This window comes from Periplaneta americana, chromosome 12 (genome assembly GCF_040183065.1).
Source record: "Periplaneta americana isolate PAMFEO1 chromosome 12, P.americana_PAMFEO1_priV1, whole genome shotgun sequence".
NCBI classification, from domain to species: Eukaryota; Metazoa; Arthropoda; class Insecta; order Blattodea; family Blattidae; genus Periplaneta; species Periplaneta americana.
The window spans coordinates 53,292,730-53,320,350 of NC_091128.1; the positions used below are offsets into that span (position 1 = coordinate 53,292,730).

The window sequence follows — 27,621 nt, forward strand, 5'->3', positions numbered from 1 at the left end:
ATAGGGATAAGAAAGAGAGGTTAGGGGTAAGAAGTGAAAGTACAGAGAAGGTAAATAGAGCAGATAGAGAAAATAGGGCGGAGAGCAGCAAGGACAAACCAACAAACAATGTAAGGAAATGGTGTGTCAGTGGAATGAAGGATTAATTAAGGGTGCAATGTATATGGGCGAATAGTGTTTAAGTATGAGGAGAAGGGTCACGATGAGTTTAATTAGTAGGAATGAGTAGGACGTGCTGTTAAGATAGGAAGAGTGGAGGAGCTAAAAGTAGGACTAGACTAGATAGTTATCAGTAGGACAAAGAAGTAATATAGATAGATGTAAAGCAAATAATAGAGGGGTAGGCCTAGTTAAGACTATAGTACAGTAAAATGATTGTAGTGATTTGTAAATAAGTTGGGTCTGTGAGAATGGAGAGTAGAAAAAATAATTGTTATGTTGGTATTGGGAATAGGAAATAGTAGAAGGTAGGAGTAGAGGGAAAGAAGGAATATTTAATAAACGCAGAAATATAGGAAGTGTGGTGAACGAACATGAAAGACATAGTGAGTGAACATTAAATGACGAAGAAGTGTCGGTCATTAACATCGGGTATTGTGCAAATTGTAAATAGTATATGGAAGGGACTGCTGGCCCGAATACTATAATGTGAAGGGCAGCAGGACCAAAGGTTTGAGTGAGAATAAACCATACCATACCATACCTACTATATGTGTATCAAATATGAATGAGGTCTCGCCCACCTCATTATATTTTGCTCGACTAGTATGACTAGTCAGTTTGTTTTTATACCATTAAGTACGAGAAAAATTCGTACCGGCACCGGGAATCGAACCCAGGACCTCTCAGCCGTGCGCGCTGAGTGCTCTCTAACCAACTGAGCTATGCCGGGACCCGATTCACGACGCCGGCCGAACTCCTCTCGTAGTATCGTGTTACGGCCTTACTGCCTGCACTTGAGATGATACACGTCATATATGTACAGGAGCGCATATTACATGACTTTATGGCCATATTCAACAGCAGTTTCTTTAAACTGTTAACATCATATATGTATCAAATATGAATGAGGTCTCGCCCACCTCATTATATTTTGCTCGACTAGTATGACTAGTCAGTTTCTTTTTATACCATTAAGTACGAGATTCCCGGTGCCGGTACGAATTTTTCTCGTACTTAATGGTATATACCTACTATAACTTTTTTGTTTGGATAGGTATTGGAATTTTTGTTTTAGAGCGTTATGTTAGAACGAGGTGCTAACATGAGTGTAGAGATTTGGTGCATGTAACTACAATATAGTACAAGATACACGTGACGTCATCAAATAGCACTACATACTTTAATCATGTTACATTGATTACACACATTAAGACGAGTTCAAAAATGCATCACAATGTCATCTTCCTAATCAATAACAACAAAATGCAAAATGAATGCCATCAGAATGTGCCGTTTGTTGTGGTGCCCCATTCATCTTGTGCATTAACGTACACAAAACGAAAGACGACTGACGTCCGTACACGTCGTGTGTTGTGTGTTTGCTGTCTTAACAAGTAAACAAACCAAAACTGTCGACGCCACAATTCACGAACAGTGGCCTGCACGTTCCCCGGACCTGTCGCCACTCGACTTCTTCCTGTGAGGAACTGTAGAGAATAGTGTGTACCAGAACATTCTGACAACACCAGACGTCATGCAGCAACGCATTCGACAGGCTTGTGTGTCCAATCAGCCAGCAAAAGACAGTGCAGACATACGGTATTTCGGGGAACTCCTTCGAATGTGCATTAATGTGAATGGTCACCATTTGGAACATCTTCAGTGACTCTCAAAGCATAACATTATCACATTGAAAGTACGTTTTTGTTTCGTTTTGTTGTTGTTATTGATTAGGAATATGACACTGTAATACATTTTTGAACTCGTCTTAATGTGGGTAATCAATGTAACATGATTAAAGTATGTAGTGCTATTTGAGAAATTGATGACGTCAAGTGTATCTTGGACCATAATGTAGCTACATGCATCAAATGTCCACACTCATGTTAGCCCCTCGTTCTAACATAATGCTCAAAAACAAACATTCCAATACCTATCCAAACAAAAAAGTTGTAATAGGTGCACAAGATAAATGAGACACTATGTATAGCGTGAGGAAGAGCATAATCTTCCTGTTCTAAATGATGTAGCATTTGCAGATGGACGCACGTTTCTGAAGTGTAAACCACAGAATTCTTCAGGCTGTTTTCTTGGAATGTCCAGTTCGACACTGAGGCGGCGAGTAGACGTACCTGGACTGAGTTCAATCGCTCGCTGAATATGTTGGACATCAGTTGCAGAGGTCTGTGATCGGACTGAACAATTAAGTTTGTTTACTGGAATCCGGATATTGGCTCTATACTAGGGGCAGAAGAAATCGGCGGGTCTGGCGAACCCCTACTTCTCTACCCCGACTCCTACCCCCTCAGAACCTGCTTGGTGTATGGTCCTGTCCCAAATAACTCCATTGATACTTTTTCACTGCAGGAAAACTTAGAAAATAAATAAAATAATAACGTGATTTGTAGTAATTACAAATAGGGCCTACGTTCTTTACTCAATATTATCATTATAATATTTTGTAAGTTAAGTCATTTCACTAATGTAATAACGTGTAATGAAACCTAATATAAATCAAATATTGCACAAATACTTTGTATTTATGTATTTTCAGAATGTTGTGTTGAAACAGTAAATACTAAATAATGTTTATGCAGTATACTTACCAACTTAATGTGTTATTGACAAGTTATTGAATAATATTTCATTTTATGAACCTAATAATATTTTATTCCCAAACGTAATGTATTTTACCTAATTATAACTAACACTGGAGCTCCTAAAAATTTAGCAGTCGAGAATATGTAGTAGACTACAATATAATACTCCATTTGACAGAGATATAATTAGCATATTAATTAAGAAATTTACCCCACTCCGTGAACAATTTATAAAAAAAATTAAATTAACTTAATGGTTTTCAACAATCTAAATAATGAAACAATTTTCCATTGTTAATGTATTATATAAACAACTTAATATAGCATGAAATAAAATGTTACATTACCGGGTGTCTAAAAGAATATTCATTTAAATGTAAAATTCCATATTATCTACATCTGTCCGTGTGTTCTTTAAATAAGTATATGTAAAATTAGGCTCCATAGGATGATTGTTTTACTGCTATTCGTCTCCCTTTTGTATAAATTCTTTGCACCGATCGTAAAGAAGCGCCACTTGCCTTTGACAGTGACTGTCTGCATTGATGACAGGACATTTTCAATGTCCTCACAGTTCTTTCAAGAAACAGTGAAGTTGATAACCACCACCTTTAGTAAGGCTTCTGATATCAGGACCAGATTGAGACATGATAGCGATTACAATACTCGGATGATTAGTAGTTGTTTAAAAATACTGTTTATTATGAGATATATTGTATTTACGAACAAACTGTAGCACAGTATTATCACAGACAAGCACTTGTCAATAACTAACATTCGAACGGAGCGACAGGAAGGTCTCTTTGTTCAGGTCATAAACCGCTAGAGAAAGTGTGGAGTGAGTTGTTTCCGTACCAAACCAAAAACCCGCCTATTGATTCTGCCTGTACTATAGTAGGTGCTGGTTTGAGAAATTTGTGTTGAAACACCTGACGCACTTGTTCATAGGTGAATCTTCGCAATTGCGCGGAAACAACAGTACTTTTTCGTCAACAGTAAGCATACTTCTTGAGTGAAATGAAACAAAGAGAAAATTTTGCCGATTCCAAAAAAATGGATCGAGACTTTTGATTCACTCTGTATTACGGGATATGTTAAACTATTACAAACGCGGTCAATACTTGGCAGGAATAAGGTAGGAATAAGGTCTTGAGAAATCTAATGTACTTACCAGCGTGTGTGGAATCATGGAAAGAAACACTTGCAGTGCCGACATTGCAACACCGTTAAATGTCCCCGCATGATTGGAACTTGAGTATCCTGTGTAGTATCCCTGATCCCTCAGATTGAGTTCTGGAATCTCCATTGTAATCTAAGCACAGAAAACAAATCAATAATTTTTCATTAAATACATTGCTAATTGTTTATTAATCTATAGTCAAAAACGTTGCTCCACTCCTAAATCTAAATCTAACACAATCAGAAGAATAACACGTAATCTAACTCAACGCAACCACTCTTATAGAGAGACCGAACTGGATTTTCGTGCGTGAAGGAGATGGTGTGCCACATTTTGCATGACCTTCGTGCCGGTCGACCTACGTTATGTAAGCGAACGATCTGTATTTTTTTTCGCAATTTCTATTTAATATACGCATTAAAGTAAACAGTTGTGAGTTATGACTTATATTCGCGTGATTGTGGCATAAAATCACTTTTCAAACCATCAGGAAACGAAAGATTGGTGACGAAGAGGGAAAATTCCAAGGAAGGTGGGAAATTGATTAATTTTGCACGGAAATAGGAGGTAAAATTGTTTGTATTATTTACAATGCACCTGTAAGTGTTTTCAAAGAATATAATGTTAAACGACAATATGATGCTAAGTATAAAGGAAACTTTCCCCGCATTGTGTGTAAATTAGGAGAAGGTAAACTAAAGGAAATTAGAAATAAAATGCAAAGCCAACAACTGTGTTTACACAAATGAACCAAGGTGATGAGTCGGGAGTGAAAGTCAGTTACGAAATCAGGTGTTTACTAGCGAAACATTCCAAACCTTTCTGAAGTGTCCTTAGTAAGGAATGCAATGTAAAAGCAACTTAAAATTTCTGTTCTCAAAATATGAAAGTGTTCCAAGAAATTTTGTTGTCAAGAAATGTAGTGGTACACATAGGCGGAGAGAGGATCGTTTCCTTGGGAGGGGGGGGGGCAAAGAAAACTGTAGAATCCGCATACAACGAGGTTACGGGGGAAATCATTTATCTCATAGCTTGACCATGGTACAATATATCGGAATATGATTACTATATTTTCGAGAACATGTTTCTTTCAGTGTTACATCCATATCCACGATGTTTCAGACCGAGTTGTATAGGACTTGAACTGTAGGTCTGCTACAAATTATAATAGGGCATAATTTAAAACAATCTCCTTCTTTTTCTCTCTGGTACAGAAACACATGCATATATCAATAAAACTACATAACCGTGCTAACAGAAACTAATACCTTCCTGAAGATATCATATTATGAAATATAAACTCTAATTATTTTATTTAATCTCGTCTTTAAGTTTACACATTATACCGGGATCACTTTTTTTTTCTGCATTGTTTTGCAGTATGTTATTCATATTTCTCCAATTGGCGGCCTGAACACCTACAGACCTCTAACACACGAGTACAGGCTGTTATAAAAGAAACATTACAGTGGTTCCAATCCTCAAATGAGGTGTACAAATTCTTATACATTCAGAAATTAAAAATAAATAGGCCTATTATAGTCCAGGCACATGGTCTGAAGACATTAATTCGCCATTTTAAGCACAGAAACTTAATCATAAACAAAAGCAAAAACGATATTTTGAATTCAATAGTTTCTAACGTTAATAGAAAAAAAAAAAGAAGTTCAGACAAGTCTGAAAGGGCAGTGCACCCCCCAAACTCCCCATAACTCAACCTATAAATCCAGATAAAACGCAAGCAATCGTAATGGGACATAATCGTCTACGAAGCACTCTTGATAGTAATACTATACCACATATAATATTGAATGGGATTATTGTTAAATACAGTGAAACAGTTAAAAATCTTGGCATTTTTATGGATAGCGATCTAAATTGGAACACTCAAGTAACACACATTTGCAAAAAAATATTTTCTCAACTTCACTCCTTGTTTCATATGAAAGAATTTCTACACTTAGTCTAAAAAATAATCTTATTCAGACGCTTGTAATGCCCCATTTTGATTATTGCGATTCATTAATAACTAATGTAAGTTCACTCTTAGCTGAGAGACTACAACGTGTTCTTAATGTGTGCATACGATTCATCTGCAATACTCGTAAATTTGACCATATAACACCTTCAGTCCAGTTACTTTCATGGGCGCGTCTGAAGGAACGAAGAACAATACATTCACTGTCTCTTCTGTTTAGAATCATGCATACTTCTACTCCGAATTATCTGTTATCGCGCTTTCAATTTCTTACAACTCTTCGAAACCAACATCAAGTACTTCTTTCTATCCCTCATCATAGAACGTCTTTATACTCATCTTCCTATACTGTAGAAATACCTCGCCTCTGGAATTCGTTACCTAATGATGTCAGGGATTGCCGGACTTTATCACAATTGAAAATTAAATTAGAAAATTTTGTCTTAGTCAATGTTTTTTAGGTATTGCTAGAAGTATTGATTTGTGTTTTTTTTTTTCTTTTTTTAATCTAGATTAAAATTGCAAGTTTCTTGTTTATGTTAGTTAATTAGTTAGGATACAATTAATTACGATACTTAATCACTCATTTAAAGTTTGTGTGACTGCAACCTGTGTATATTTTTGTGTGGCTTTACTTTGTTTATAGTGTTTTTTCCTCTCTCTCTTTATTTCTTGTGTAGCTTTACTTTGTATACAGTGTATTTTTTTCTTTTTATTTCTATTATTGTAGTTGTATTCCTGGTGTTGTGGAAGAAAAGGCCTGATGGCATTAACTACACCAGAATAAATAAATAAATAAATAAATAATTAAATAAATAAATAAGTAAATAAATAAATAAGTAAATAAATAAACAAGTAAATAAATAAATAAGTGAATAACTAAATAAGTAAATAAATAACTAAATAAGTAAATAAATAAGTAAATAAATAAATATGTAAATAAATAAATAAATAAGTAAATAAATAAATAAATAAGTAAATAAATAAATAAGTAAATAAATAAATAAATAAGTAAATAAGTAAATAAATAAGTAAATAAATAAATAAATAAGTAAATAAGTAAATAAATAAGTAAATAAGTAAATAAATAAGTAAATGAGTAAGTAAATAAGTAAATAAATAAGAAAATAAATAAGTAAATAAATAAGTAAATAAGTAAGTAAATAAGTAAATAAATAAGTAAGTAAATAAGTAAATAAGTAAGTAAATAAGTAAATAAATAAGTAAATAAGTAAGTAAACAAGTAAATAAATAAGTAAATAAATAAATAAGTAAATAAATAAGTAAATAAGTAAATAAATAAGTAAATAAGTAAGTAAATAAGTAAATAAATAAGTAACTAAGTAACTAAGTAAATAAATAAATAAATAAACAAACAAACAAACAAACAAATAAACAAACAAACAAATAAACAAATAAATAAATAAATATAGTGGTACAAAGGATAATTGATATAACTTAGCTTACAACTTGCGTAAACAACTACAGAAAGTATTTCCAACATTTCAGTGCTTTCAAATAGCATTTTGCGAAAGTAATTTTATGCAAGACATGGCACAAATTGCGCTGTTTCTTCAAATCTGCGACAACAATTTGAAAGTAACTAGAGATTTTTTTAGACTTGATTGCCCAGAGACTCGTGGCTGTGACTACCGTTGGAACTACGGCAATGACAGGAAGAGGCAAGGTATTTGCAGTAACACAAAAAAACTGAAAGACGACTATCAGAGCAAACCAAAATTGCAAACTTTCCACTGCCTTATTCATCAGGAGTGCCTTTGTTCCAAAGTGCTGAAAATGGACGATGTACTCAAGACAGTGTGCAAAATTATGAATTTCATCCGATCCAGAGGGCTCCATCACCACCATGCTCTCTTTCACAATTTTGGCAGTGAATTTTAAGAGTTACCGTACTACACAGAGGTTCATTGGTTGTCTTGCTACAACGTACTGATGAGATTTTACTTACTTTTGAAATAAATAATGCTGTTTTTAGAAATGAAGGGTGGATCTCTTCTAAAAGATAGCTGTTTTTTCATATGAACAGTAACAAAACAGCCCATAGATTGAGGCTAACCGACGCCAATCTGAATCTTTTATTCCGAATCTCACAAACTTGCTACAAGCAAGTGATGTCAAATGTCTGGCACAAAATCGTAACTATGACCTACTCAGTAATGTTTCTCATTCAATTATATTTTATAAACTTTCTTTTCAGATCTTCTTATTTTGTATATTGAAATATTTGGTCAAACTTGATTGTCATAACAATTCATTGTGTTGTTTTATCAGACTTTTATTTCCGTTATTATGATTTTTATTGTAGGCCTATAACCAACTCTATTTCACTCGAAAGTATATTAGGCTTTTGGCTGAAAACAATGTAGCAATTTATATATAGGCCTATGTACATATTAATGAACTAAACGAAATCTATGTGAATATAAGAATTTAGAACAATAATACATAATAATAACTAAAACTCTTACAGTGGATCACTAAAATATTTATGAATAATTAAGTGTTCTATACAATGAATTGAGACACGAATTAGTCTAATCAGTTTATATATGAACTGAAGTGAACTGATCTATTGAATTACTACTACGTACATCCCACCACAATCGTGATACGCGTTCACAGCATAACCTTGTTCTATCAATTCCATATCATCAAACATCTCTCTACTCTGCCTCCTTCACAATACAGTCCACACCTGTGGAGTAACGGTTAGCGCGAAACCAGGTGGCCCGGGTTCGATTCCCGGTCGGGACAAGTTACCTGGTTCAGGTTTTTTCCGGGGTTTTCCCTCAACCCAACATGAGCAAATGCTGGGCAACTTTCGTTGTTGGACCCCGGACTCATTTCACCGGCATTATCACCTTCATCTCATTCAGACGCTAAATAACCTAGGATGTTGATAAAGCGTCGTAAAATAACCTACTAAAATAAAAAAGAATTCACAGTACATTCAGCCCGTTCCTAGAATTTCTTGTCACAGGAAATCAGGAGCAGTCGGAGTCTAAAATCTTATAAGTACACTCTACTTAGAAATTTTTTTATTGAACAGAACTAGACTCTTATGGAAGTCTCTAAATAGTCTTAATGACCAAGTTGTTATTTATTTCTCCTCTCTCTTCTTTTTTTTCCCGTTTTTATGATCTTGATATATTACTTAATCATTTGTATATGTATGCCATATAGTACGATTTTGCTTTCCAACTAATTTTGATTACATGTAATTTTCTGCTTTATTTTACATTCTCTTTATATTATGTAACTGATCTTGACTATTTGTAATTTTCTACTATATTTTATATAATTTCTAAGGTATCTTCTTTTGTGTTGTTTTGTAATCTATCACTTAACTTTGTAGTTCATGTGTATTATTGAAACCTGGTTGAGTGGAAGAGAAGGCCTTATGGCCTTAACTCTGCAAGGCAAAATAAAACTACTACTACTACTACATCGAATTTATCCACTGAAGTTCAATGTAAATTATGCCGATCCACTGATTTGATACATTAAAATTGTATATATCCACATTCACTGAATTCATTGACTGGAGTTATATCTGAATTGTTAAATGTTAGAAAGTCTTATATGACTGTTCATTATATTTCTGTTAAAGTAGTTGTTTTCAGCTGCCAAGTGTCTGGCAAAAAATAAAAAAATATATATATTACCTGTATTCAGTAATATTTTTCGTTTAAATACTGTATTTTTGGTTCTGTTTTGTATTGAAATATTTTTTACTGTATGGAATAACTTGATTTTCGTAATTCATTGTGTTGTTTTATCAGACTTCCATTTTCATGACAATAATTGAAGCGTTGGGCCGAATAACGGTTTATGTTACAATTTTTCAAAATCGAGTTTTTAATGGAATAATGCTCTGTAGTCTTACACAGCTGTCACAAAAATTGTTTTTCAATATCTGTATCAGAGGCGTGTTTACACAAGTTATAACCATGAACTTCTTGGTTGGAACAACGGTCTATGTCACTAGTCAAGGCTGGTTCACAATAAGCCGGGAACCAAAACGACAACGAGAACGAGAACGGAAATAATGTTAAAATAAATGTATATAAATGTGAGCATTCACAATAGTTAATTGTGATTGCTCCCATTTAAATACATTTATTTTAACATTATTTCCGTTCTCGTTCTCGTTGTCGTTTCCGTTTCCGGCTTATTGTGAACCAGCCTTCACTCCTAGCGTATCCAGTTGTTTACATCGTATCGGGACTTGCTGTACGGGAGTTTGTTCTCTTTACGAATACTGGATATTTGAACTCTGTGTATCAGGTTTCGGTTGATCTATTACGTAAAATGGACGACTGCAAGACAGTGACGATTTCTAGTGTAGATATTGACCGGCTAATTAAATCTAAAAAAGGGGGAAAAAGATGTGTCACGAACGTCGCTAAGAGACAGTGGTCTTGAGTATACAACAAGGAAGACGAAGTCGCAAGTTAGTGCGAAAGATCCCCCAAGTAATGTAAGTTTCTGTCTGTTATTTTTGAAGTATTTTATTAGTTGTATTTTAATTTACACTTTACCTTGTGTTAGTTGGACTATGTTGTGTTTTGCCACTATAGTTTATCTTATCATTTTGTCAAGGTAGCCTATTTTGTTTCAGGAACAGATTTGTGGAAATTATTGTATGTATGTATTTATTCACACTGCAATGGGTATATACCCGGTGGCAGTGGTAACTAATTACACTCAATAATGACAATAATAAACTTGTTAATTAAAAATACACTTAATAATAATACCAATAATTAATACAAATAATTAATAATAATAATAATAATAATAATAATAATAATAAAATAAGAATAATAACAAGGAGCATCCTAAATTAAATGAAGCACGATCATTTAAAATAACATTTAAAATAAATCTAATTTTTATCTTAAATCTAAGTTCGAACTAAACCCCAAGAGTACGATATGTTCATATCTGCACAAGTACCTTTCCACATTACAGTCATTTCGCTGTCAACTCACTCAGTGCACTGGAACTACGACACATTTCACTGATTCTATCCTGATTTCACTAACACTTCAAAAACATTTCACTGTTCAAATACTTTGCACTGCCACTATAAACTATAAAGCTTCCATGACAGGAACACGTTTCACTGACACAACACACTTCACTGACACAACATAATTCTTCACTGATACAACACTTCAATAACAAAATATCATTTACATCCTTTACACACTGTGTATAATTATCGTCTATTAGTAAAGTCCTTAAGCCTATTTTTAAATACGTTTTTGGTTGTTTGTAAAGCCTTTAGTAAGTCTGCAGGTAAAGCATTCCAGTCCCTGATAGTACGATTGAGAAAAGAAAACTTTCCAGTGTCCGTCCTCTGTCTTCTTTCCCTCAATTTATATGAGTGGTCGTTCCTTGAAGAGTAATTTGGCGGTTGCAACCTATTTTTTATTTCTCTGCAGGCAGGCTCACCTCTGTATGTTTTGAACATTGCGCATAATCGAATTCGCGTTCTCCTGTCCTTGAGTTTGTCCCATTTTAATGGTGAATTTTTCCGACAACACTTGAGAGCCCGTTTTTTAATCTTTTCCAGTGCCTTAATATGTTCTAATCTGTAAGGATCCCAACATGCAGCACCATATTCCATTACTGGACGTACTAGTGATTTGTATGCAATCTCTTTGTAAGGAGATGTGCTAACAGCTTCCTCTTGATGTCAGCAAGGAGCTGTTTACAAGTATTAGACTACTCTCTTACAGTTAGCATTTAAAAACTGTGATTGTTATTGTCTTCATTATTAATAAAATTTTTACTTAACAGATAAACCATCTGTTGGGATGGATATTGAATATTCGGGACAGGGGTTCAAATTCCATTCCTCAACAATTTCTCAACTGTAATATTTAATTTTCTTTATTCGTTTGTTATAGTTACAACTTTAATTAATTTAATCGTGTCCTTACATCTCAATACTGCAGTTATTTTCTAATGACAGTGTTATTATTTGATCACTATTGTATGTTTATTCATAATATGACATCGAGTGTAACTTTAATAAATGACATAGTGTTAATTCATATTGATATATAGCATTTAAAAATAAATGTTGTAATCATTTTGTTCATAATTTATTGATTTTGTACGCTTCATAATATTCCGATTGTATAAAACGGTTTATTGTCTGTATTCCCCAGTAGCATTTCTGTGGAGTTAATGTTACAAACTTCTATGTTGTGTAATATGACTTTCAATAACATACAATCGTATAGGTACTTCGCTTAGTGTACAAAACATATTGATGGAATAACGGTCTATGTTGCCAGTACGACAGTTTTTTTTTTATTTAAGTAGGTTATTTTACAACGCTGTATCAACATCTCGCGTCTGAATGAGGTGAAGGTGATAATGCCAGTGAAATGAGTCCGGGGTCAGCACCGAAATTTTCCCAGCATTTGCTCAAATTGGGTTGAGAGAAAACCCCGGAAAACTTCAACCAGGTTAATTGTCCCGACCGGGAATCGAACCCGGGCCACCTGGTTTCGCGGCCCAGTATGATAGTAAATTTATGAGTGGAATATACGATGTAACATTTTTGTTCCTCCTGCACAGTTAACAGATTGTAACATAGACCGTTATTCGAACCAACGCTTCAATTGTTCTTGTTAGTGCAATTTCATTTGTAAGTATGAATCAGCAACAAGCAACAATTCAGCAATTAAAGAAACATGTTATGCTTAGTAATGGTAAGATCTAAGTTATGGGTAGCATATGACACGGCCCATACAGTAACAGTGGCGTAGCGTCAATGTAAGCTAAAAAGCTTAGCTTCCCCACTTAATAATAATTTCATAATAAACCTGCAGTTTATGGAGGAAATTATTTATTAATTTTAATAGAATTTATATTTACGCGTTAAATATTGTGATGCGGCAGCTCAGGATGATTTGTGATGCAGCAGTAAACAAGAAGCCTGCACACACCAGCTTCCAAGCAGACTGGTTTCTTCTGTGTAATCCACTCCGCAGATTTTCCATCCCTTTCTAACTAAACTACCCTAGTCGCAAGGCTCGCAAGAAGCTAGCTTTAACATTTAAAATAAGTAGTTTCCGAGTTATCCCTTTTCGTCAGTTGTGTTCAGTTGAAGTGTTAGTGTGCATTGTGGCTGATATAATAAATAATGAGCGAAATAACAGTTCCTGACACTAATTTACTTGAATTTTTTTTAGGATAATTGTATTATCAAAACTGACTTACGAACAAAAGTGTGATTTAAAAAGAAATGACCGACTCCCTTGCTGTCAATGAAGGACACAACCAAAACACAGACGCATACTTACGTAATGATACTAATATTGTGATTTCTCTAAGTATGACAGGGAGTGAGCTAATGTTATACGTATACCTGTCTATTTGTTAAGAGATATGTGTAAACCGTGAAATCATATTTTATTACGTATCATTTGAGGTCATGCCTTATTGGTGTTACTTACGATGTTCCAACCAATCTTCGACTGCTGACTTGAAATTGACTACTATTTATTTTAAGACTGTATTTTTGTAATACGTTTTCTCATATTGCATGAAAGACAACTTGAGCTAGCTTCCCCTGCTCAAAATTTCATGCTACGCCACTGTACAGTAATACGGGAAACAGTGCGCAGAGCAAATGAGTGTGACACCCGTGGCCTGAGGTGAAAGAGGGTTACTAGTTCGCGGCTTTACCATTATATCAGTGAGTATAGAAACGTATTTACCACTGACAGGAAGACATTACTTTGCCAACCGTGTGGTAAAACAGTAAAAGCCGATGAGAATTCTCAAATAACCGAACATTTCGCTGGAAACAAGCACACTGTTGCTGCGTCACGTATGATTTCGCAGAAAGTTCTAATATACAGGGTGTTAAAAAGTACTCATTATTTTAGGAGGTGATAGTATGCATCAAAACAAGAAAATAGTCTTTAATAAACATGGGTCCTACAATACATATTTTCTGAGATCTGAACACTTGTTCATAGGAGGTGCTCAATGTGACGTCCATTTATGGTAATGCATTTTTCTGCCCTACAATACAGTAGACTACCAGATAACCATACTGTAGTTGACACCCTTGGCATGGAATACTGATACGTCATAAGGAATACTGAAAGCAAAAGTCTGGTTGCGTATATGAGCGGGGGTTAAGCAGAGATGGTGTTGTGAATTTTCGTAATCAGCATGTGTGGGCTGATGAAAATTCCCATGCAGTTGAAGAAACAAGGCATCAGCACCGATTCTCAATCAACGTATGGGCAGGTGTTTTTGGTGATAGATTAATAAAGCCATACGTGTTACCACAGAGACTTTCAGGACTTTCTTATTAACGTATTGCCTGCCTTGCTGGAGAATGTGCCATGTTAGCAGTAATTAAAGATGTGGTTCATGCACGATGGCGCACCAGCACATTTTCTCCGCAATGTGCGTGAACACCTGACGCTGTCATTTCAGGACCTCTGGATTGGTCGGGGGAAGCCCCACATCTTGGCCTGCCCGTTCCCCACACCTAAATCCCTAGATTTTTGGTTATGGGGACACATGAAAGAACCATACCAATTTCAAAGAGTGCGTGATTCCTTACGCCGAAGGGCAGAGGAATACATTGCTATGAATGGACGTCTCATTGAGCACCTCTTATGAACAAGTGTCCAGATGTCAGAAAGTATAATTGTAGGACCCATGTTTATTAGACATTATTTTCTTGTTTTGATGCATACTAGCACTCCTAAAATATTGGATACTTTTTTAACACTCTGTATAATTGGTTAATCATCTTCAAAAGAACGGTAATCAGAGTGTTCCCAATATTACTTAGAGTTGTGCAAATTATTTGCTGCAGCCGATATCTCACTTAAAAGAAATTAAATAACTGAGAAGTTAATACTTTCCTAATTAAATACACTGACATTGGTCCTTCTGATGAATATGTACTAAGAAAGAACTACGGTATATCTCAAAATGCCGTGAACAAACTTCACAACAATTAGATCATTGGATTTCGGCATGTCTCAGATAGAAAGAGCGCTCACCGCGCAAAACTGAGGGGTCTGAGGTTCGATTCCCGGTGTCGGAACGAATTTTTCCCCAATAATAGGTATCTAGGCCTACATATTGACTACATATGGTCTTGATTATTCAATGAGGACGGTGAGGCCTCATATATGAATGTAATATATATAAAAAGGAAAATTGGTTGAGTAGACCTATTGTCTAAATCACCGATTCTAGCGGCAGAAAAATAGGGAACGTTGTCGATGTGTTGAAAATTGAAGAGAATGCTTGCAAACATGCATGTTTGCTAATGTGTAAATAACTAGCTATCTGCAGCAAATCATATCGCAATTGCAAGGCTCTTCAATGAAGCTATGTATCTACTTAGAGTGACCAGACGTCCTCTTTTGTCCGGACATGTCCTCCTTTTTAGACCTTTTATCCGGGCTCCGGGCGGATTTAAAAAATAAAATAATGTCCTCCTTTTCGTAACTTGTATGCCTGATATTTTAAAGTTGTCTGATTTGACGTCTTTTTCATGTAATTTGCCTGTAGACGGCAGCAGCATCGACGGAACATACTCTTTCTATCCTCTTTAATTTGTCTTTCATATGTAGCTAATTGTAAAATCATTATTATTATTATTATTATTGTTTTATCATAATTATTTTGTAATAAAATATATATTAACATACTTTAAAGTATGATATAAGGTCTAAATCTGTACTGTAAATATTTTATAATAAAATAGATATTTACGTAATTTAAAGTACTATGTAGGCTTAAATCTAAATCTAAATAGCCACCGGCATAGCTCAGTCGGCTAAGGCGCGGGTTCGATCCCGGTTGGATTGATTACCTGGTTGGATTTTTTTCCGAGGTTTTTTTTCAACTGAAAGGCGAATATCAGGTAATCTATGGCGAATCGTGGGCCTCATCTAGCCAAATATCATCTCGCTGTCACCAATCTCATCGACGCTAAATATCCCAGTAGTTGATACAGCATCGTTAAATATCCAAGTAAAATAAATAAATCTAAGGATATAATATCTTTTGTCCTCATTTTTCGAACAATGTCCTCCTTTTTGAAACTTTGTGTCCTCTTTTTTATAGATGTGAATCTGGTCACCCTATATCTACTACGACCAAAGCTAAAAGGTGTGAATTAATATGACAACATATTGATGATCCTTGTAGACAGCGCTGCATAGGCCTATATGAAAAAACAGATGAAGGGCTCTCAGTAAGCTTTCAAAAAATGAATATATATGTCCTTAGAAATTATCGTTTTAAATAAGAAAACACCGAAATGTCTATTCTTCCTCTACACGTAGTAACACTATGGGATATATAGCTAAATGCCGTAACATATTATTATGTGAAACATTTTTGAGTTTCACGCCTACTGCAAATGAATTGTTGAAAAACGATGCATTGTCGATTGAGATACTTCAAGGTTATTGAAAGGCAATAATTAAGAAGACCTATCTTTCCAAAGGGGCTAAGCGTAAAAAAAACAACTTTCCGAGATATTTATTAAAATCTCACTGCGAAATGCTTGTTGAAATACCGCCGACATCTTTGAGCACATGAATGAATCACTTACAGTTGAGCTACGACACAGTCCATTTAATATGATATTTTCATATTGGTTGTACTTCACTTTAGATTGAATAAAATGAAATTTGGAAAATTGAACCTAGCTCCTTTGGAAAGATAGGTCTTCAATTGTTTAAAAACGATTTCTCATTCGTATGCGCAAATGGAAGATTTTTATGTGGCTCAGTAAACAAACTACAGATAGGTGCAGGCCATTAAAGAAAAATTTAACTCAGTACCAGGTTCAAAAGTACAACTCCTAAAGCACATTTCAAATCATTTTAAAAACAGTGGGTATAAAACAATGTGTAAAATTTCTGAGGGTGCTACCACAGTCTAGTATATACAGTCACGAAGCTTGAGTTTATGAGGGTACTAGAAACAATAGACTGTGCAGGTACTATTTCTCATTGTCTGTAATGAGGAGATAGTAGCGATCCTAGTGGTTAGCAACTATCTATGAATGCATATATACTACGTATTGAGCTTCGTGACTGTATATATTAGACTGTAGTGGAACTGTAAGTGAAGTTAACGTGTAAGATTTCTGAGGGTGTAACTGTAAGTGAAATTGACGTGCGAGTGATTGTGACATTTCTTTAAAGATCCAACAACGTCCTGTGACATGAAACAAACATTTTCACAATGTAAGTCAATGTTCAGACACAATTTACATATAATTTAAATTCAAGAATTTGGAGAGGACGTTTATTACACACAAATATTTCTGCACATTTTACTAAATAAAAAAATTAAATTTAGTACATAGAAATCTGCTCCGCAATGATTTTATTCAGCTGTGACTTTATTATCTCTCGATTATGTGAGCATAATCATTAAAACTAGCAGCTGCGGATTTTCAGGGGAGGCAAGGGAGGCCGTGGCAGTAATAATTCCAGCTGAATTAAGATCACAGACAAATTATAGCAAATGACGAACATTTTTCCTTTTATATTAATTTTATATTCACTACGACTAAGATATGTTACGTAAAGTCGACCATAACCAGTTGGCAATGCCCGCTCGCTATATTGTACTGTAGAAACTACAAATAATTCGTACCGGAAAATAACAGATAGCGCTGTAACCTGTATAGTCGACATCTAGCAGCCTGCAGTGTCTATGCGAGAGCGGGAGACAGCTACATCACTCTACTCCCCGGTAACCATGAAAACAGCAGTTCAACCAATAAGATAGCTGGTTAGCGGAGTGTTTAAACTTGACTAGAACGCGCGAGGGGAGCCGAATTTGGAGACGTCCTACCCACTGCTGACAACTGTACAACTTATAATCACAGCTGCTTTCGGCTGTATTGGGAAGATCTCTTTCTTTCCTTCTTGGTTTTAGAAAATTGAGTCACATGTTGTTAGTTTTCTCTCCCTGCGTAGAAATGTTCTTTTATGTTGGTAGATTTTTGTCTTGTTTGTGGGTGTTCCTGTTATTTTTTATTTTGTATTACGAGATGTATTTACTTATACAGTATTTTAAATACATCGAAAGTTTAGAAACAAATTCAGATTTTTCTTTAACTTCTTCTAGTAGCAGTTGTTCATTATGTTGTGACCTAATTTATTGGTTTGAGAAGAAAGAGGATCGTCGAGTTAATTTGCTGTAAAATTAGGCTATGTAATAGTAAACTTAACTTGAGCAAGCCCCGGATTCTTAGGTTCGAATCAATTTTGTTGCTATCTCGTTATTCTCGAAATATTGCTTTTCTTATTCGTTTTATGTAACAACGAATAACATTCTTATATTTAATATGATCTAAAAATACCTAATTGATCGGTTAGGACTTCAAATGTCCTAAAGAGAGGCAATCTTTACCAAGCTGTTGTAATATGTTAACAGTAGGCCTATGGTGTTTATTTTTTTTTTTTCCTGTAAAATCATATAATTTCCTAAACATATGATTTAAAATCCTAAAGAAATCCTAAAACATAGATTGGAAAACCTAATTTTAGTATCTTAAAACTTATAAATTCCGCGGTTGGTAATGAGGTACGTCGCAAACTTTATATTTTTATATTTTCATCAGTCACGACTTGGCCTCCTCAACTTTCAAACCCACCGTCCGCCACTGAAAACTAGTACAGCACTTTGGAAAATAGGCGTTAATAGCATTTTATAGTATTTCTTACCTCTCCAAGAACAATAGGAAGGAATTCATTGTAGGTTATGTGCTGTATTTCAGCTATGACTGTGCGGCGCGCTTCCTGAAAGAGGGTCTCATCATCCCAATGCTGGTTAAGTGTCGCCATTTGCGAAGCCACTCGATTATGTTCTCTCAGCAAAGCTGTATACAGAGCTCCAATGCTTGACGTTTTAAGACACCTACGAATAACATAAATAAGTCAAGTCTCATTTTCATACCTAATCATGTTAACACATGATCACATATCAGATTAAATGAAATTGTGTTACTTTTAAAGAAAATATTATTGATTATTGAACTCCTTAATCAGAGGAATGTCACTTATCAGCAGGACAAATATTAAGTGTTAAATTACATAATTATGATTGTTGTCTTATACAGCGTAAATGTCCGATTACTAAAGAGTCCTCTGAAGTTAAGTATTTAGGCCTAATTTTCGATAATCATTTAAAATGGAACCAACACATTAATTACCTTTGTAATAAATTACGTAAAATAGTATATTATTTTGTTTTATTGAGTAATTACTTGTCAATAAGTTTATTACGCACAATATATTTAACTTTATTTCAATCGGTAATTGTGTATGGAATTATAGGATGGGGTAGCTTATTTAAATCCAATTTTAATCCACTTTATTTATTACAGAAGAAAAAATTAAAATATGTCTTCATAAACCTATTCATTTTCCATCTCAAAAATTGTTTTAGACTTTAATGTACTTAATATAAGACAAATTTATTATATTGTAAGCTTATTAATAAAATTCATACATAAAAATCGAAATAATTTTGAATTGTATTTTCATAGTTATGAAACAAAAGACATGAATTCTTTAAGATTGTTTGAACCAAAATGCAACACTGTTACATTATTTAATCATAGTAGTAATTTAGGCCCAAGAATATATAACAAATTTACATTTAAATATCCTAATCTTGTCAATACTAATACAGTAGTTCTACTATTAAATTAAAAAAGTTATGTATGGATTTTATAAAGATTGTAAATTTAAATTTATATATTATAATTGCATCGTAGACAAAAGACAAACTGTATTGTATACTTATTAATTTCAATTCAGGAATCCGCCCCTGAGCACGAGTTCTACTCTTTCAGGGGCGAGCTGAAGTATTTCTGTTTATATTATATTTTATGTTACAATTATTAGCAAAATGAAATAAATAAATAAATAAATAAATAAATAAATAAATAAATAAATAAATAAATAAATAAATAAATAAATAAATAAATAAATAAATAAATAAACATTACATTGAAAGCAATATTATTCTGACTTGTGTGCAACAAAAGTTGTTTATAGTAAAGTATTATGACAAACTTACGAAGGACAGCCCTCTAATCGAATACGTCCGTCCTCCAACGTCCGTAGTTCCTTCATAGATTTTTCTGTGACTCCATATAGATGAGATGCGTCAAGAAATCCTGTTGCCACATTCATCTGTTCTCGGTGTTCTGTAAAGTTTAAAATTAGTTAAAATACTTCAGCTACTTTGTGCTCACAATCTGTGATTGAGTCTCAAATATTGAAGGTAAGTGCAAGAATCCTTCTGAAGATGCTGAGTGTAAACTCGGCAGATTTAAAGACCAATTTAACTATTAACTTATTTCATGAAATAAATAATGACTTCGCTATGTTAATATTTAGATTATGGTGTTATTTTACCTGATTTACGGAGTACTAGTTTCGATGTTATTTCTATCATCACCTAAACTAGTCAATCAGGTAAAATAACACCATAATTTAAAAGTTAGCACAGTGAAGTCATTATTTATTCAATTTAAATTTTACATAAATAGAGTGCCGTGAAATCATGTGTTTAATCTGTAATTTTTCCAGGTAAAATAACACTATAATTTAAAAGTTAGCACAGTGAAGTCATTATTTACTCAATTTAAATCTTACACAAATAGAGTGCCGTGAAATCATGTGTTTAGACTATACATTTTCCAGAAGGTAAAAATAACACCATAATTTAAAAGTTAGCACAGTAGAAGTCACTATTTATTTAATTTAAATTTTACACAAATAGAGTGCCGTGGAATCACGTGTTTAGTCTGTAAATTTTCCAGAAGGTAAAATAACACCATAACTTAAAAGTTAGCACAGAGAAGTCGATGCATAGCGGGCGTTGACAGCAGGACCTCTTGTAGGGAACATTTTTTACAATATAATATTCTTACTGTTTATGGTTTATACATTTTAATATTTTACAACTAATTTATAAAAATCTGTCTGATTTTCACCAAAATTGTGACTTCCATACCTACGATACTCGTAACAAAAATAGTTTAACTATTCCAGCACACCATCTTACAAACACTAGCAGAACCTGGTATCAAAATCTACAATAGTTTGCCTGATGACATCAAATATACAAAAAATTCTCTCAAATATAGGAATTATATAAAAATTAAATTAATAAAATTGTGTCCCTACAATCTTGAGGATGCACGCATGGGCCCTCGAAATGAATGTTTTTTTTTTATTTGACTTATTTTAAATTAAATTGTAATTGTATATATTTGACCATGTCTATGGATATATTATGCCTTCGACAATAAAGTTCCATCCATTCATCCATCCATCCATTTATTCAACTTAAATTTAACCCAAATAGAGTGCCGTGACATCATGTCTGTAAATTTTCCAGACTATGAAATTGCTAAATTATGAAAACACTGTTCATGAGTTTTTTAACAATCCGGTTTTTCTCGATTGCTAAGAAGGCGTGAAATCATTGTAATATACATTCTAAGCACATTTCGCTTTACTATTGACTGACGTGTATAACATTTTAATTGACTTGAACACCTTATACCTCACATAGATTATGGATTTCCATCTCAAGTTGCTTGGCTAGGAGCCCCCTATAATCAATGAAAATATATCCTATGGTGTTTTTCATTAACATTCTCTATATGTATAGACTTACTTACTTACTTACTTTCTTCCTTTCTTACTTACTTACTTACTTACTGGCTTTTAAGGAATCCGGAGGTTCATTGCCGCCCTCACATAAGCCCGACATAGGTTCCTATCCTGAGCAAGATCAATCCAGTTTCTATCATCAAATCCCACCTCCCTCAAATCCATTTTAATATTATTCTCCCATCTACGTCTCGGCCTCCCCAAAGGTCTTTTTCCCTCCGGCCTCCAACAAACACTCTATATGCATTTCTGGATTCGCCCATACGTGCTACATGCCCTGCCCATCTCAAACGTCTGGATTTAATGTTCCTAATTATGTCAGGTGAAGAATACAATGCGTGCAGTTCTGTGTTGTGTAACTTTCTCCATTCTCCTGTAACTTCATCCCTCTTAGCCCCAAATATTTTCCTAAGAACCTTATTCTCAAACACCCTTAACCTATGTTCCTCTCTCAAAGTGAGAGTCCAAGTTTCACAACCATAAAGAACAACCGCTAATATAATTGTTTTATGAATTCTAACTTTCAGATTTTTTGACAGCAGACTGGATGATAAAAGCTTCTCAACCGAATAATAACACGTATATACGTAGTTGAGTAAAAAATAATTGCTAATAATTTTATTAACGATTGCTTGATTATGATGAAACATGTTTTCTATGTACTATAAAACGGTGGAAATTTTATGCAATATTAAAATTCCATGTAGACACCAGCGCTAGCGTTGTCCACCTGTTTCTTTAATCGTTTGAGAATAGCCCTCCTTCGCCCACCCGTACAGAAAGAAGTCACGTGACATGAGGTCAGGATTCCGTGCTGGCCAATATCTACTTTTCCATCCATTCATCCATCTACCCTCCACCCATCCACCTATCGAACCATCCACCCTTCAACCCATCCATACACACATCTACCATTCATCCATCTATCCAATCTAACCTACCAACCCATCCATTCATCCACCCAACAATCCATCCATCCATCCATCCATCCATCCATCCATCCATCCATCCATCCATCCACCCATATATTCAATTACCATATAGCTATACCATTTTACAATAATTTAATACACGAACACAACTATTACAAGAAATGTTCAATGGTATTTGTAACTTCAGCTCTATCAACAGTATGCTGGATTTACAATGACGCGACATCTGCGACATCGTAGTATCGCGTAGCGGACTGACGTTCACAATTCCGCGACTTGAATCGCTGGTTCGTGTTGATTAGGAAACCTAAAATGAAACGATGCCTGACTTCTCTATGTTTGTTGTAGAATAAATCAACATATCGTAACTATACGTGAATCACATCTTCACAATTTGATGATCTCCTGCATATCATTGGCCCTCATATACAAAAATGTCCAATGCGGGAGGCATCCAGCAGAGCGTCTAAGGGTAATCTGAGGTTAGCGTTCCCCTAGCAGTTAGTATCTCCCTTTCAAGAACATGATTGCAGGGAATTCCCTATGTTCTCTCTCTTACGATTTTCGTATTGTGCCTTCCACAATGTCCATTATAGTTTTAGAAACAAGTCCTGTAATCTGAGATAAATTGAAAAGCATCTCTTTAAGTGGAATCTCTCTGAAGACAAATTCACGAAGGCAGAAAAAGGATATTGGAAAAAAATTAAATTTTCTGAACTTCATGGGGGCCATGGATGGAAAGCATTGTGTATTTCAGGTAAACAAACCATAATATAAAGTATTAACAGTATGAAATGTTATTAATTTCAGAGGGTTATTCTTTGAGATATTTTAAACAAAAAAATACAAATATTGTTTTCCTTTTTGCTTTCTTTTTGAGATAAAAACTGATTTCTATGAAACATTTATACCGTGTTTTCGGAAAAGGGTTGATTTAATTCCCAATATGTTTAATCAATTTAAGAGAGCACTGTATTATGATAATAAACACGCAGAAATTTGATCCTAACAAATGTAACGTTTTAAAATTTCCTTTCGGAACAAAAGTTTACATTGTTCAGATGAAATTTCGTTATATTAAACGACAAAAAGTAAAATTATTTTTATCATAATACACTGCTCTCTTAAACTGTTTAGACATATTGGGAATTAAGTTAGTTCAATGGCTTTCCAGAAATACGCTATGAAATGTTTCACATAAAATAATTTTTTTCTCAAAAATGAAGGAAAAACGAGCAAAATAGTATTAAAATTTTTTGTTTGAAATATCTCAAAGAATAACCCATTGAAATTAATAACATTATTCACGGTTCACTATGTTAATTCGGGGTATCTTCAACCAATTCTCAATATCTCCTCTGAAAAAGTACTGAATTTTGTTGCAGACGACGCCTTCATAAACATACGCATTCCAGTAACGTCGCGCGGTAAAAGTTAACTCAATTTCAACTTTCGTCGCGTCGCGATCTGCGTCGTGACGTCATGTAATTCTGATTTCCTCTTGGGCCATAATTTATGTAATGTCACGTTGCTCTGTCGTGTCATTGTAAACGATGCATAACAACAATCGAGGTTGCCAGGCAACGATACAAAACAAAAGATGTACAATAAATGAATGAGATGTATAAACAATTGAATGCTCTTTCATATTTAAGTATAAAAATATAATAATAATAATAATAATAATAATAATAATAATAATAATAATAATGAGAAGTGCGCACAAATGTGCATTAGTTAGTATAAAAATATAGGGGTGCCATTTGAAATTTTTAAAGGGGTGGCTGGGGGTGAAGTCTAAAATGTATTTAAGCCTGGTTTGAGACTTACCCCTCAATATCTAAATTGACGTGTTTTTTTAACTTGAAATGAAAGCCCTGTATGTATATATACATACATACATATATATAATATATTGGGTGTTCCATTTAAAATAAGAGAGTTGGAGTTACTTCCGGTTAAACCGGAAGTAGAAAAAACTCGGTAATACCATTATTGAGTTCTTAGTATATGGTTATCCCCACATACCAAGTTTCATGTCACTGAACCACATTCTTCAAAAGTTATATAGGTGGTGCGGGACTTTTAACTAATTAACTAATATATATATATATAAAATATATATACAGTATATATACATATATATAATATATTGGGTGTTCCATTTAAAATAAGAGAGTTGGAGTTACTTCCGGTTAAACCGGAAGTAAAAAAAACTCGGTAATACCATTATTGAGTTCTTAGTATATGGTTATCCCCACATACCAAGTTTCATGTCACTGAACCACATTCTTCAAAAGTTATATAGGTAGTGCGGGACTTTTAACTAATTAACTAATATATATATATATATATATATATATATATATATATATATATATACAGAGAGAGACAGACAGACAGACAAACCGACAGAGAGAGTGAAAGAGAGGAAACGAACTTGGAATTTTGGTCTTAATTCTAATTCCGTTTGTATTTAATTTCAAGCATACTAATAACGCGATAATGACTGGCGTGACTCACGCGGATTCGATTGCCTCTTGGGCTGATTACCTTGTTGGTTTCTTCCCAGGCTTTCTCCAATAGTCATGCAATCGCAGTCTTGCCAAAATACTGTCTCACTACCACCAATACCACCGACACTAAAATATAATCTAGATGTTGATACATTGTCATTAAATAACAAACTCTGAAGTATACTAATGCAATATGTTAACTCACCAAACTGACACTGTTCTGTCATTGCCGGAGGAGACCTCATATAGCTGCGGCACTCACTTTTGTCTCCTCCAGAAGCACATTCAGCGTGTTGATACTGGCAGCAATTGACAGAATCTGCACAATACATAGTTAAAAAATCATACATTATTATTATTTACATTTTTATTTATATAATTTCGTATAAACAAAAAATTAAGACAGGTTTTCCACTTTTAACCCAAAAATTAAAACTTGGAACCAATGTCATAATGTATATGGTAGGAATCCAAGTCTTCACATATTGTGTGACACAGTTTTCGAAATTTTACCCGAAACATATGAAGAGCAATATACAAAATCAACTCAAGTATTCCTGCAGTAAATTCGAGATTTTTACTAGTATATACTGTAGGCCTATATGTACTCGTATGTTTTTGTGTTTATGGTCCACGTCTATATAATTCGATAATAAAATTTCATCCAGAATTGACTACTTTAAGCAATGAAATTTTCAGATCCAGAATTAAAAAAATTATATGACAGACTTTCCTGTATTATATTATGTATCATGTATTATAGAACAAGGTTATTTCTATCCTAAGTATATTTTTTTCTATCTTATCTTGGTTACTATATCAACATGACCTGTACTAATTATACTACTAATAATAAGTTTAATATTAATCCACCAATCTCAACATCGTCTCTTTTTTTCCACTCAGTTATTACTAGTATTATTATTACTTACTTTATTATTTTTCTTAAGTATTTTGTCTACAAAGTATATATACATTTATGTAACGGAACTGTCCCCGAACACGAGCTTTGCTCTTTCGGGGTACTTTAATGTAACGTTTTTATGTGTATGTTATTAAATAAATCTAAATATAAGTTAAGCAAGGAAATGGTAAACTTATTGAATAGTGAAAAAACAAAAACAAAATTAAAGGAAAATTAATCGTAAATAACAAAGAATTACAACATTTTATTAGGAAAAATCCAAAAGAAAAATATTAAAATACGAAGCATGTCTGAGAACTATTGCTCGGTTTGAGTGTAGAGCCGATTCGTCCAAGAGCAGTAACTTAAAGTGACTCAGTATCCACCTCTCTGCTCTTAAATACAATCGTGTGGAGTCAGGAGGGATTCCTTGACGTTGATGATGCTTTTTGTTGTGAATGTTTTGTAACAAGTGCGACAAGAAACGGTATCATAGCATACGAGATTCTTGCTGTAATAAGTTTTTGCTTGTGAAAAATTATAATGCTATCGAAATGCACAGAACCTTTGCAGTCTTATTAACTAGTAATAGTACTTCTTTACCTTCACATTGAGTTAATACAATAATTTCCCGATTTAATATTTTTGCATTATTTATTTTTTGTTACATATTAAATGTTTTGCGAAAAAATTGTGGATCACTTTCCGATCCTCCTCGTACCTCTGCTCTCTTATGTTTCCTTCAATATACATGTTCTTCTTCTACAGGGACATCATTTTATTTTTACTTCAACTTTTATTGTACCTGAGTTTTTGAATGTACTTCACTCCCACCCCTTCTACTAATGAAGTTCCATCTGTCCTCCACACAGAATCAAAGCCGCAGTACTGAGTTAGTGATTAAAGTACGTTTCAGAAATATGTTCGCGTTTTCCAGTGACGAAAGCTTCCAATATTGAATCATATTTTCGCACAGGTACTGTCGTCCGTTTGCCTACGTCGCATCCCGATTTCCCCCACCTGCTTCTGCTCGCTCCACTGTAAAGACTAGTGGCTGGGCTTTCTTAGCTCTTTTCTGAAAACATAAATTTCTGTTAGGAATTAATTGGACGTCTAAGTAATATTATGCAACTGTTTCAAATAACTTAAATAAAAGGGCATCGTTCAGTAATTAACTATGACGTGATTCCTCCCCTCCCTTTCTACTATTCTGCCACATAACCACTTGGACGGACAGTAGATAGCATGTCTGAGTAATTTTATCTGTGTGAGTCGGGCAGAAGTGAAGATTGAATTTACAGTACATAAGATACTCTTTTATAGAGTAGGTACAGAATTATTTCAACATGAGTTACTAGTACGAAGGACGAAACTGGTAATTGGAATTAGATGCAATAGTCTGTAGTGCGATAATATGCACAAAAGAACTGAAGGCTGTATCGAAATGAACGGCCACCATTTTCAGAAATGTGTTTAAATACGGTATCCATATTATGATTATTTTTCATTTTAACTTCATTCTCTATATCGTACGCTAATGTGCTGTAGACAATATAATATACACTGCATATTGAATACGTTCGCATGGATAACTCAGTTCGTGAGTAAA

At 34.0% G+C, this 27,621-nt stretch overlaps 1 protein-coding gene across 1 annotated transcript in view; it reads right to left on the reverse strand.

Annotated features, from left to right (window-relative positions):
* The window catches only part of LOC138710436 (uncharacterized), a 391,568-nt gene that overhangs the window by 75,979 nt on the left and 287,968 nt on the right, over positions 1-27,621 (reverse strand). The window contains exons 6-9 of the mRNA XM_069841331.1: positions 25,314-25,427; positions 20,054-20,183; positions 18,694-18,886; positions 3,934-4,074 (exon numbers count right to left, since the gene is read on the reverse strand). Of these exons, the coding sequence (XP_069697432.1) occupies positions 3,934-4,074; positions 18,694-18,886; positions 20,054-20,183; positions 25,314-25,427 (578 nt within the window). The remainder of the gene's footprint in view (positions 1-3,933; positions 4,075-18,693; positions 18,887-20,053; positions 20,184-25,313; positions 25,428-27,621) is intronic.